Source organism: Oncorhynchus tshawytscha, unplaced genomic scaffold (assembly GCF_018296145.1).
Source record: "Oncorhynchus tshawytscha isolate Ot180627B unplaced genomic scaffold, Otsh_v2.0 Un_contig_6966_pilon_pilon, whole genome shotgun sequence".
Lineage (NCBI taxonomy): Eukaryota > Metazoa > Chordata > Actinopteri > Salmoniformes > Salmonidae > Oncorhynchus > Oncorhynchus tshawytscha.
In genome coordinates, this window is record NW_024609684.1 from 189,253 (window position 1) to 203,177 (window position 13,925).

Sequence of the window (13,925 nt, forward strand, 5' to 3'; positions counted from 1 at the left end):
AATAGTGTAATAGTATAATATTGTAACCGTAGTGTAATAGTATAGTATTGTAACCGTAGTGTAATAGTATTGTAACCGTAGTGTAACAGTATAATATTGTAACCGTAGTGTAATAGTATAGTATTGTAACCGTAGTGTAATAGTATAATATTGTAACCGTAGTGTAATAGTATAGTATTGTAACCGTAGTGTAATAGTGTAATAGTATAGTATTGTAACCGTAGTGTAATAGTATAGTATTGTAACCGTAGTGTAATAGTATAGTATTGTAATAGTAGTGTAACAGTAGTGTAACAGTATTGTAATATTGTAGTACGGTACCTTGGCCTTGCTGCTCTCACAGGACTGCAGGCTGGCTAGGATTTGGCTCTCGATGGCCTGGACCCAGGCGTCTCTCTCCTCGTACGAGGTGGCCTCAAAGTGCCACGTCTGGCCCGTCAAAGACACAATGGTCAACTCAAAGTTCTCCTCTTGTTCTGGAGGACAGAGGGATATAGGGAGGGAGAGAGAGAGAAGGTCACTTTTAGGGTTGGTGGCATACACACATCTATTGCACTGTTACACACACATTAATGCACTGCTACACACACACACAGACATCTCATGCACTGCTACATACACACCTAATGCACTGCTACATACACCCCTAATGCACTGCTACATACACCCCTAATGCACTGCTACACACACACACACACACCTAATGCACTGCTACACACACACACCTAATGCATTGCTACACACACACACCTAATGCATTGCTACACACACACACACACAGCTACACACACAGCTACACACACACACACACACACCTAATGCATTGCTACACACGCACACACCTAATGCACTGCTACACACGCACACATCTAATGCACTGCATTACACACAAACTCAGGTCTTTCAAAGATAATTTGTAAAAATCCAAATAACTTCACAGATCTTCATTGTAAAGGGTTTAAACACTGTTTCCCATTCTTGTTCAATGAACCATAAACAATTAATGAACATGCACCTGAGGAACGTTCGTTAAGACACTAACAGCTTACAGACGGTAGGCAATTAAGGTCACTGTTAAGAAAACTTAGGACACTAAAGAGGCCTTTCTACTGACTCTGAAAACCACCAAAAGAAAGATGCCCAGGGTCCCTGCTCATCTGCGTGAACATCTCTTAGGCATGCTGCAAGGAGGCACGAGGCCTGCAGAATTGGCCAGGGCAATAAATTGCAATGTCCGTACTGTGAGACGCCTAGGACAGCGCTACAGGGAGACAGGACGGACAGCTGATCGTCCTCGCAGCGGCAGATCACGTGTAACAACACCTGCACAGGATCAGTACATCCGAACATCACACTTACGGGACAGGTACAGGATGGCAACAACAACTGCCCGAGTTACACCAGGAACACCAGGAATGCACCATCCCTCCATCAGTGCTCAGACTGTCTGCAATAGGCTAAGAGAGGCTGGACTGAGGGCTTGTAGGCCTCACCAGACATCACCGGCAGGTGAGGCAGGTCCTCACCAGACATCACCGGCGACAACGTCACCAGGGCACAAAACCCAAACCCACCGTCCTTGGACCAGACAGGACTGGAAAAAGTGCTCTTCAAGGTTTTGTCTCAGGTGATGGTCGGATTCGCGTTTATCGTTGAAGGAATGAGCGTTACACCGAGGCCTGTACTCTGGAACGGGATCGATTTGGAGGTGGAGGGTCCATCATGGTCTGGGGCGGTGTGTCACAGCATCATCGGACTGAGCTTGTTGTCATTGCAGGCAATCTCAACGCTGTGTGTTACAGGAAGACACCCTCCTCCCTCATGTGGCTCATCCTGACATGTCCCTCCAGCATGACAATGTCACTGTGCCAGTAAGTTCCCCTAACTTGCTACGCTAGTTCTCCTTACCTGCTACGCTAGTTCTCCTTACCTGCTACGCTAGTTCTCTAACCTGCTACGTTAGTTCTCCTAACCTGCTACGTTAGTTCTCCTAACCTGCTACGTTAGTTCTCCTAACCTGCTACGTTAGTTCTCCTAACCTGCTAACGTTAGATCTCCTAACCTGCTACGCTAGTTCTCCTAACCTGCTACGCTAGTTCTCCTAACCTGCTATGTTAATTTTATTTTACTACTAGGCAAGTCAGTTAAGAACAAATTCTTATTTTCAATGACGGCCTAGGAACAGTGGGTTAACTGCCTGTTCAGGGGCAGAACGACAGATTTGTATCTTGTCAGCTCGGGATTTGAACTTGCAACCTTCTGGTTACTAGTCCAACACTCTAACCACTAGGCTACCCTGCCGCCCCAAATTCTCCTAACCTGCTACGTTAGTTCCCTAACCAGCTACGTTAGTTCCCCTAGCCTGCTAAGCTAGTTCTCCTAACCTGCTACGCTAGTTCTCCTAACCTGCTACGCTAGTTCTCCTAACCTGCTACGCTAGTTCTCCTAACCTGCTACGCTAGTTCTCCTAACCTGCTACGCTAGTTCTCCTAACCTGCTACGCTAGTTCTCCTAACCTGCTACGCTAGTTCTCCTAACCTGCTACGTTAGTTCTCCTAACCTGCTACGTTAATTCTCCTAACCTGCTACGTTAGTTCTCCTAACCTGCTACGCTAGTTCTCCTAACCTGCTACGCTAGTTCTCCTAACCTGCTACGCTAGTTCTCCTAACCTGCTACGCTAGTTCTCCTAACCTGCTACGTTAATTCTCCTAACCTGCTACGTTAATTCTCCTAACCTGCTACGTTAATTCTCCTAACCTGCTACGTTAGTTCTCCTAACCCTGCTAACCTGCTTAATTCTCCTAACCTGCTATGTTAATTCTCCTAACCTGCTGTTAATTCTCCTAACCTGCTACGTTAATTCTCCTAACCTGCTACGTTAATTCTCCTAACCTGCTACGTTAATTCTCCTAACCTGCTACGTTAATTCTCCTAACCTGCTACGTTAGTTCTCCTAACCTGCTACGTTAATTCTCCTAACCTGCTACGTTAATTCTCCTAACCTGCTACGTTAGTTCTCCTAACCTGCTACGTTAATTCTCCTAACCTGCTACGCTAGTTCTCCTAACCTGCTACGTTAATTCTCCTAACCTGCTACGCTAGTTCTCCTAACCTGCTACGTTAGTTCTCCTAACCTGCTATGTTAATTCTCCTAACCTGCTACAAAAGTCACTTCTGTCTGTAGCTGTATTCCATCTCGTCAAAACCTTTTCCAGTGGAACAGAGCAGAACATTCTGTCAGCTCTACCACAGATCCTAGTGACCTCTGGAAACCCCTCCACATCCGTCCCCCTGCGGCCAGGATATCCCCCCAATTACAGGCCCTGTGGCCCCCAGTGGCCACCCCAGGACCCTTAGCTATCAGTGGTCCAGAATAAAGGCCAGTCATTACAATCACAACCCCACCCCCTAGAGGGGAACACATGGATCTGCTACCCAAACCTCACCCAACATAGGCTAAATGGGGCCAATGAGGACTCTGTTTTAGAGAGTGACACAGGCTCTTTCACAGTTCACGTCAAAGCCCTGACATTGTGTGTGTGTGTCTCATTTGCGAGGTCACATTTGGAAGCTGTTAAGAACAAAAGGAGGGATTGAAGAAGAGGTGAAGTGGAGGAACATGGCAGGGTAGGAAGGGAGGGAAGGGCACAGCTGGTTCTAACAAGAGACCCTCTGATGAGGGAGATCAGACACCAACCTGGTTCCGTTTACAATTTACTCCAATGAGAAGGGACAGGGGGCCCAATTACATAATGAGGAGCCAATCAGCCTCCTCCTCACCCCCCATCAGCCCTCCAGCATGTGCTAATCAGAGGGCTTCTCAATAGGACTACCTGAGGAACCGGTGAGGGCAGCAGCACCACGGTCTTGTCATCAGTGGAAGCTAGCTACATTGGTGGTAGCTGCGTTAACAGCTTATGGCTCTGCAGTGCATGAAACCTATAAACTTCAATAATACATTCCAGCACTAGTGAACCAGTTAAAATAGACTAGTAATCACTGACAGCTTTGTGATGTGTTCTGTCTGGGAGTGGAGGTCTGATCACCTCCCTGGGAGAAGATTACAAGTTTAATCAGCCGAGAAAAGGGAGAACGGCCAGAGAGAGAGAGAGAGAGAGAGAGAGAGAGAGAGACACAGAGAGAGAGAGAGACACAGAGAGAGAGAGAGAGACAGAGAGAGAGAGAGAGAGAGAGACAGAGAGAGAGAGAGAGAGAGAGAGAGAGAGAGAGAGAGAGAGAGAGAGAGAGAGAGAGAGAGAGAGAGAGAGAGCGAATCAGGCTAGAGGAGCCAAACCATTTACTCCTCTCCTCCTTTTCCTCACTCACTCATTTAGCTAATTGGCTTCCTCTCAGAGACCAGTGAAGCTGAAGTTCCCTTCTGGCTTCAGAGTGTTCAGACCCACAATGAAAGGCCTTTGTCTCCCTACATCTCTCTCTGCCTGTCTAAGAATGGGAGGATAGGCCCTGTGGCTAAATAAGTTAGAAACCTGAAGAGCCTTTAACTTCCTGCATGGGTAAAGAGACTGAAGATGTCTCACTGTCTTTAGATTACATGATTCATCTGAAATAACCTCTTCCATCTCATCCTACAACATTAAAGCTTATTTTCATCTTAGAGACATAGCTACAGTTGAAGACCTAAAGTATTTCTGCAGAGGTCAAATACTGTCCCCAAAGAGGCCTATAGGATGTGTCTCTCCCTATTTGTGTAAGAGAGCTCCTGGGACTGTGATGTCGTCTCGTCCTAGATTGGGCCCCGCCCCTCAAACGCTGACAAGCCCTGTGGGGTCAGGAACAATGTTCTCATCATAATTAAATGTTCCTGCTTTTCTCTGCAGAGGGGGAGAGAGGGGGTGGTTGTTTGACAATTATGGAAACCAACAATGCAGAAAGCCGAGCCCAGCTAGCCGAGGCATAAATTAATACTGTTCCAACCTCCATCGCTCCTCCCCCTCCTCATTCTCAAGTCGATTAATGAATTTCAAAATAAAAATGAAAGGGCATTAGGCTGTGCAACTGTGTAACCCCCCCCTTTCTAACACTCCCACCCCCACTTTTCCTCTGCAAACCCTGAAATGAGGTGGCCATTACTGGGAGGCCCACTGAATCATGAGAGGCTGCCTCAGCCTGTCTCCTATACTGCCCTGATATACCACAGCCTGTCTCCTACACTGCCCTGATATACCACAGCCTGTCTGCTCCTATACTGCCCTGATATACCACAGCCTGTCTGTCTCCTATACTGACCTGATATACCACAGCCTGTCTCCTACACTGCCCTGATATACCACAGCCTGTCTCCTACACTGCCCTGATATACCACAGCCTGTCTCCTACACTGCCCTGATATACCACAGCCTGTCTCCTACACTGACCTGATATACCACAGCCTGTCTCCTACACTGCCCTGATATACCACAGCCTGTCTCCTACACTGCCCTGATATACCACAGCCTGTCTCCTACACTGCCCTGATATACCACAGCCTGTCTGGCTCCTATACTGACCTGATATACCACAGCCTGTCTGTCTCTCTCCTATACTGCCCTGATATACCACAGCCTGTCTCCTACACTGCCCTGATATACCACAGCCTGTCTGGCTCCTATACTGCCCTGATATACCACAGCCTGTCTGGCTCCTATACTGCCCTGATATACCACAGCCTGTCTGATATACCACAGCCTCTCTCCTATACTGCCCTGATATACCACAGCCTGTCTGTCTCCTATACTGCCCTGATATACCACAGCCTGTCTGTCTCTCTCCTATACTGACCTGATATACCACAGCCCGTCGGTCTCCTAATCTGCCCTGATATACCACAGCCTGTCTCTCTCCTATACTGCCCTGATATACCACAGCCTGTCTCTCTCCTATACTGCCCTGATATACCACAGCCTGTCTGTCTCCTATACTGCCCTGATATACCACAGCCTGTCTGGCTCCTATACTGACCTGATATACCACAGCCTGTCTGGCTCCTATACTGACCTGATATACCACAGCCTGTCTGTCTCTCTCCTATACTGCCCTGATATACCACAGCCTGTCTGGCTCCTATACTGACCTGATATACCACAGCCTGTCTGTCTCTCTCCTATACTGACCTGATATACCACAGCCTGTCTGGCTCCTATACTGACCTGATATACCACAGCCTGTCTGTCTCTCTCCTATACTGACCTGATATACCACAGCCTGTCTGTCTCCTATACTGCCCTGATATACCACAGCCTGTCTCTCTCTATACTGCCCTGATATACCACAGCCTGTGTCTCCTATACTGCCCTGATATACCAAAGCCTGTCTGTCTCCTATACTGTCCTGATATACCACATCCTGTCTCTCTCCTATACTGCCCTGATATACCACAGCCTGTCTGTCTCCTATACTGCCCTGATATACCACAGCCTGTCTGGCTCCTATACTGCCCTGATATACCACAGCCTGTCTGGCTCCTATACTGACCTGATATACCACAGCCTGTCTGGCTCCTATACTGCCCTGATATACCACAGCCTGTCTGGCTCCTATACTGCCCTGATATACCACAGCCTGTCTGGCTCCTATACTGCCCTGATATACCACAGCCTGTCTCTCTCCTATACTACCCTGATATACCACACCCTGTCTGACTCCTATACTGCCCTGATATACCACAGCCTGTCTGACGTCTATACTGCCCTGATATACCACAGCCTGTCTCCTATACTGCCCTGATATACCAAAGCCTGTCTGTCTCCTATACTGTCCTGATATACCACATCCTGTCTCTCTCCTATACTGCCCTGATATACCACAGCCTGTCTCTCTCCTATACTGCCCTGATATACCACATCCTGTCTCTCTCCTATACTGCCCTGATATACCACAGCCTGTCTGTCTCCTATACTGCCCTGATATACCACAGCCTGTCTCTCTCCTATACTGCCCTGATATACCACAGCCTGTCTCCTATACTGCCCTGATATACCACAGCCTGTCTCCTATACTGCCCTGATATACCACAGCCTGTCTCCTATACTGCCCTGATATACCACAGCCTGTCTGACTCCTACACTGCCCTGATATACCACAGCCTGTCTGACTCCTACACTGCCCTGATATACCACAGCATGTCTGTCTCTTTCCTATACTGCCCTGATATACCACAGCCTGTGTCTGTCTGTCTGTCTCCTATACGTCTCTGATATACCACAGCCTGTGTCTGTCTGCCTGTCTCCTATACGTCTCTGATATACCACAGCCTGTGTCTGTCTGTCTGTCTCCTATACGTCTCTGATATACCACACCAAAGCCTGATATGTCTGTCTGTCTGTCTCCTATACGTCTCTGATATACCACAGCCTGTGTCTGTCTGCCTGTCTCCTATACGTCTCTGATATACCACAGCCTGTGTCTGTCTGTCTGTCTCCTATACATGGCCGTCTCTGATATACCACAGCCTGTGTCTGTCTGTCTGTCTCCTATACAGTCTCTGATATACCACAGCCTGTGTCTGTCTGTCTGTCTCCTATACGTCTCTGATATACCACAGCCTGTGTCTGTCTGTCTGTCTCCTATAGGATCTCTGATATACCACAGCCTAAAAGCCTTAAATGTCTGTCTGTCTGTCTGTCTGATATCAGCCAGCTATACGTCGTCTCTGATATACCACAGAACTCTGCGGTCCATCACATACAGTAAAAACCATCACCTGTGTCTGTCTGTCTGTCTCCTATACAGTAAAACGTCTCTGATATACCACAGCCTGTGTCTGTCTGTCTGTCTCCTATACGTCTCTGATATACCACAGCCTGTGTCTGTCTGTCTGTCTCCTATACGTCTCTGATATACCACAGCCTGTGTCTGTCTGTCTGTCTCCTATACGTCTCTGATATACCACAGCCTGCGTCTGTCTGTCTGTCTCCTATACGTCTCTGATATACCACAGCCTGTGTCTGTCTGTCTGTCTCCTATACGTCTCTGATATACCACAGCCTGTGTCTGTCTGGCAGTGTGAGAAGGCCCTTGGTTAGATTTGATATGTGTATCACAACATAAGCTATCAGTTAACCTGAGATTGACACACACAAACACATCAGCCTTTATTTGATATACTCTTTCAGGCACACACGCAGGGACTCGCACTCTCCATCGCCCCGCCACTCGTAGTAATCACACCACTACTCTGAGCTACAGGGGAGAGCGAGAGAGAGAGCAAAGAGCGAGAGAGAGAGTGGTGCTGTCGTCGGGGCAATTTGTGAACTCTGACATGGCCAATCTTTAACAGCACAACAATACACACCCAAATATAATACAGACCGTTCACCAATTCCAGGCATTACAGAGGAAAGGCAGCACTAAACATGTGGCTGGACCAGGGCTTAGGCCCAGGCCCTGCTAGAGTGACCCAACAGAGAGAGGGTGTATGTGGGGTTGGGTGGGTCTGGGGACTGCAATGAGGGGGGAGGATGCATCTGGAAAAAGGGAGAGGGGGAAGGAGGGGGGGTGAGGCTCAGGAAACAGAAATTAAAAGCCTTAAATGTCAGTGCACACAGAATTGCTTGGTGAAACAGGTCATTACTCCCTATAGTATTACCACCATTTTACAGCATTAATAACCTGGAAAATAGTGCAGCAATTGCTCACGTCTCAAGAAATAAATATTTATTTCTTATTGAACAAGTACATAATATAAAGGGGGGGGGCAATGGAATATAGGGAACTCTTCCTGCTGTTGATTATGATGCCTGATGCGGTCCATCACATACAGTAAAAACCATGAGCCACGAGTTAAGTTGGGGACTGCTGAAGCACAGGGGAGAAAAGTCACAAGGCACCACACACACACGTCCATGACACCAGAGAGAGTGCATGCTCCAGGATGCTCTGTGTGTCTAAGGTGTCTTACTTGGCAGTGAGAGGGGGGACAGGGGGGGCAGAGGAAAGTACACATGGACATCAGGCGCAAACATGTCCACTGAGAAAGGTCAAAGGGCAAAGATGGAGAGAGGTGGACATGGTGGACTGGAAGGCTGCCATCTTGGGTGTGTGAATTCTCTCCATCATGGTGGGTTAACTAGTCAGTTAGTTAGTTACCTTCCCAGTTGCTGTTACTCTCTCCATCATGGTGGGTTAACCAGTCAGTTAGTTAGTTACCTTCCCAGTTGCTGTTACTCTCTCCATCATGGTGGGTTAACCAGTCAATTAGTTAGTTAGTTAGTTAGTTACCTTCCCAGTTGCTGTTACTCTCTCCATCATGGTGGGTTAACCAGTCAGTTAGTTAGTTACCTTCCCAGTTGCTGTTACTCTCTCCATCATGGTGGGTTAACCAGTCAGTCAGTTAGTTAGTTACCTTCCCAGTTGCTGTTACTCTCTCCATCATGGTGGGTTAACCCAGTCAGTCAGTTAGTTAGTTACCTTCCCAGTTGCTGTTACTCTCTCCATCATGGTGGGTTAACCAGTCAGTTAGTTAGTTAGTTAGTTACCTTCCCAGTTGCTGTTACTCGCTCCATCATGGTGGGTTAACCAGCCAGTTAGTTAGTTACCTTCCCAATGGCTGTTACTCTCTCCATCATGGTGGGTTAACTAGTCAGTTAGTTAGTTACCTTCCCAGTTGCTGTTACTCTCTCCATCATGGTGGGTTAACTAGTCAGTTAGTTAGTTACTTTCCCAGTTGCTGTTACTCTCTCCATCATGGTGGGTTAACCAGTCAGTCAGTTAGTTAGTTACCTTCCCAGTTGCTGTTACTCTCTCCATCATGGTGGGTTAACCAGTCAGTTAGTTAGTTACCTTCCCAGTTGCTGTTACTCTCTCCATCATGGTGGGTTAACCAGTCAGTTAGTTAGTTACCTTCCCAGTTGCTGTTACTCTCTCCATCATGGTGGGTTAACCAGTCAGTTAGTTAGTTACCTTCCCAGTTGCTGTTACTCTCTCCATCATGGTGGGTTAACCAGTCAGTTAGTTAGTTACCTTCCCAGTTGCTGTTACTCTCTCCATCATGGTGGGTTAACTAGTCAGTTAGTTAGTTACCTTCCCAGTTGCTGTTACTCTCTCCATCATGGTGGGTTAACCAGTCAGTCAGTTAGTTAGTTAGTGACCTTCCCAGTTGCTGTTACTCTCTCCATCATGGTGGGTTAACTAGTCAGTTAGTTAGTTACCTTCCCAGTTGCTGTTACTCTCTCCATCATGGTGGGTTAACTAGTCAGTTAGTTAGTTACTTTCCCAGTTGCTGTTACTCTCTCCATCATGGTGGGTTAACCAGTCAGTCAGTTAGTTAGTTACCTTCCCAGTTGCTGTTACTCTCTCCATCATGGTGGGTTAACTAGTCAGTTAGTTAGTTACCTTCCCAGTTGCTGTTACTCTCTCCATCATGGTGGGTTAACCAGTCAGTTAGTTAGTTACCTTCCCAGTTGCTGTTACTCTCTCCATCATGGTGGGTTAACCAGTCAGTCAGTTAGTTAGTTAGTTACCTTCCCAGTTGCTGTTACTCTCTCCATCATGGTGGGTTAACCAGTCAGTTAGTTAGTTAGTTAGTTACCTTCCCAGTTGCTGTTACTCGCTCCATCATGGTGGGTTAACCAGCCAGTTAGTTAGTTACCTTCCCAATGGCTGTTACTCTCTCCATCATGGTGGGTTAACTAGTCAGTTAGTTAGTTAGTTAGTTACCTTCCCAGTTGCTGTTACTCTCTCCATCATGGGGGTTAACCAGTCAGTCAGTCAGTTAGTTAGTTGCTTACCTCCATCATGGTGGGTTAACCAGTCAGTCAGTCAGTTAGTTAGTTACCTTCCCAGTTGCTGTTACTCTCTCCATCATGGTGGGTTAACTAGTCAGTTAGTTAGTTACCTTCCCAGTTGCTGTTACTCTCTCCATCATGGTGGGTTAACTAGTCAGTTAGTTAGTTACCTTCCCAGTTGCTGTTACTGTATATGTTACGCAGACTACCGACGCGGTTAAGTTTCCACGCTTGACGTTTGGCTGCGTCCCGACGGGCGGCAGGAGGAGAGATGGAGAGAAGAGGACAGCGGAGAAGATTGAAGACAACACAAATATAAAGACTAAAAAAGTAGAAAGGTGTAATCAACCAGCAGCACTAGAGGGGGAGGAGTCAGGTGTAATCAACCAGCAGCACTAGAGGGGGAGGAGTCAGGTGTAATCAACCAGCAGCACTAGAGGGGAGGAGTCAGGTGTAATCAACCAGCAGCACTAGAGGGGAGGAGTCAGGTATAGTCAACCAGCAGCACTGGAGGGGGAGGAGTCAGGTGTAATCAACCAGCAGCACTAGAGGGGGAGGAGTCAGGTGTAATCAACCAGCAGCACTAGAAGGGGAGGAGTCAGGTATAATCAACCAGCAGCACTGGAGGGGGAGGAGTCAGGTGTAATCAACCAGCAGCACTAGAGGGGAGGAGTCAGGTGTAATAGCAGCACTAGAGGGGAGGAGTCAAGTGTAATCAACCAGCAGCACTAGAAGGGGAGGAGTCAGGTATAATCAACCAGCAGCACTGGAGGGGGAGGAGTCAGGTGTAATCAACCCGCAGCACTAGAGGGGGAGGAGTCAGGTGTAATCAACCAGCAGCACTAGAAGGGGAGGAGTCAGGTATAGTCAACCAGCAGCACTAGAAGGGGAGGAGTCAGGTATAGTCAACCAGCAGCACTGGAGGGGGGAGAAGTCAGGTGTAATCAACCAGCAGCACTAGAAGGGGAGGAGTCAGGTATAGTCAACCAGCACCACTAGAAGGGGAGGAGTCAGGTATAATCAACCAGCAGTACTGGAGGGGGAGGAGTCTGGTGTAATCAACAAGCAGCAGCACTAGAGGGGGAGGAGTCAGGTGTAATCAACCAGCAGCACTAGAGGGGGAGGAGTCAGGTGTAATCAACCAGCAGCACTAGAGGGGGAGGAGTCAGGTGTAATCAACCAGCAGCACTAGAAGGGGAGGAGTCAGGTGTAATCAACCAGCAGCACTAGAAGGGGAGGAGTCAGGTATAGTCAACCAGTAGCACTGGAGGGGGGAGGAGTCAGGTGCGAAGGTGAGATGCAGTGACAAATCACAAGTCAGCAGTAAAAGCAACACAGGAACAGTTGAAGCTGAACAGTACTGCCTTAACATCATTCACATAGAGTTCTAATTTACCATGACAACCTGGCAGTGGCATGTGCACAGAATGGAAACTCAAAAAATATATAGAACAAGTCGAATAGAACCGGTTTAAAAACTAGATGTTAAACAAATCCAAGCTAAGAAAAGGTTATCAGAGGGGGGCAGAGGGGTAAAATGTTTCCCTCTCCCACTGAAGGTGTTCAGGTCCTAGACTATGTGACTTCTGCTTTCACCTTCTATAATGAGGTACATACTACACTCTAAATACACTTATTCCCCCTCGCATTTCGCCCCTGAACCCTCACAGCCCCCGCCGACGCTACTGTTATTTCCCAACATCCCCCGAGGCTACGAAGAACATTTGCTACACAACGATATCAGAAGAGAAAGTACCGGTCCCCCGCTACAGCATAGGACAAGGGAACATTCTGGTAATGGGTGTGTGAGGTTTAAATGTTAGACTGCTTGTACGAGCCTCGGTCTTATTGTCCTTCAAGGCGCTATTCTCCCACACACAGGAATCTGGAGCAATCACAAAGAAATACCCCAATATATGTTCAAGTCATTTACATCTGCACCCACACACTGCAGTGTGTGTGTGTGTGTGTGTGTGTGTGTGTGTGTGTGTGTGGCGTCTAAAATATTTGGGTCCTTTGTACATCCAACGAATGATGGTTTTCTGCATGGGAAAGACCACCTGGGACCTTTAACAAGTTGACCTTTAGTGTCACACCTGCTGTACCTCTATGGCTACAAAGTGACCTTAATTATCTTCCATTTTAGGGAAATGGCCAAAGCGATTCGGCAGACCCACCTCCCCTCTAAGGGCTAAATGATAGGTGCATCAAGATGCTTCAGTCACAACACAAACCACACCCACTTCTGCTCTCTCTAACAACCTGTGTGGAATGAATCCCCCAATCACCCAGTCTGCGATCTAACCACCTGATCCTTTGATCCCATACCAGATCATAGAGAGCGTTCTGTCCTGACTAACATCTCCTCTCCAGGAATGTCTCTTTCTCCCTCCAGCAGGGAGGGATCTGCAGCTGGTCTGCCGCTCTGTGTGGGGCCTCATCTCCACCTCCCATCTCAAAAGGGGCCAAAGGGGCGCTTTCATGTCCCCAGTCTCCAATCTGAGGGACAACTTTGGTATCTCCAGCAGGCTCGCGGTCAGATCCCCTTTCAAAGGTCCCACGCAGCGAGGAGCCGGACCCTGTGCTGTAGTGTATGTAACCAGGGGGTGCTAGGCAACTAACGAGGTGCTCTTACAGAGACAGTTAATTGTGGGCTGTGATCGACGGAGCACACAGAGGAGGAGTGATACACCTGATGCAGGTGGCTGTGAAAGAGAGGAAAGGAGGAGGAGAGGGATGGAGGGGTAGAGATTCGGGGGTCTCCACATGTCAAGCATGTGGGGGGAGGGAGGGTCTGGCTCAGTGGCAGGAAGAGGATGAGTGGCATCTTTGTTTTAGGGAGAGAGGGAGAAGAGAGGGAGGGAGAAGAGAGGAAGAGAGGGAGCAAGTAGCTTTTCATTAGAAATAAAAGGATCCCCTGTTTTAGCCATGTAGGAATCCTGCTGTTTCCTCACAACCTTAAAGGGATACTTCAGGATGTTGGCAATGAAGCCCTTTATCTACTTCCCCAGAGTCCGATGAAATCGTGGATACCATTTGTTAGGTGCCTGTGTGCAGTTTGAAGGACGTTGCTAACTAGCGTTAGCGCAATGACTGGAAGTCTATGGTAACTGCTAGCATGCTAGTAGATACCATAGACTTCCAGGCATTGCGCTAACTGAACTATCCCATTCAGTATCCCATCCTGAAGTATCCCTTTCAGT

At 47.8% G+C, this 13,925-nt stretch overlaps 1 protein-coding gene across 1 annotated transcript in view; it reads right to left on the bottom strand.

Annotated features, from left to right (window-relative positions):
* The window catches only part of agap1 (ArfGAP with GTPase domain, ankyrin repeat and PH domain 1), a 137,849-nt gene that overhangs the window by 47,055 nt on the left and 76,869 nt on the right, over positions 1-13,925 (bottom strand). The window contains exon 11 of the mRNA XM_042316930.1: positions 322-476. Coding sequence (XP_042172864.1) covers positions 322-476 — 155 coding nt within the window. The remainder of the gene's footprint in view (positions 1-321; positions 477-13,925) is intronic.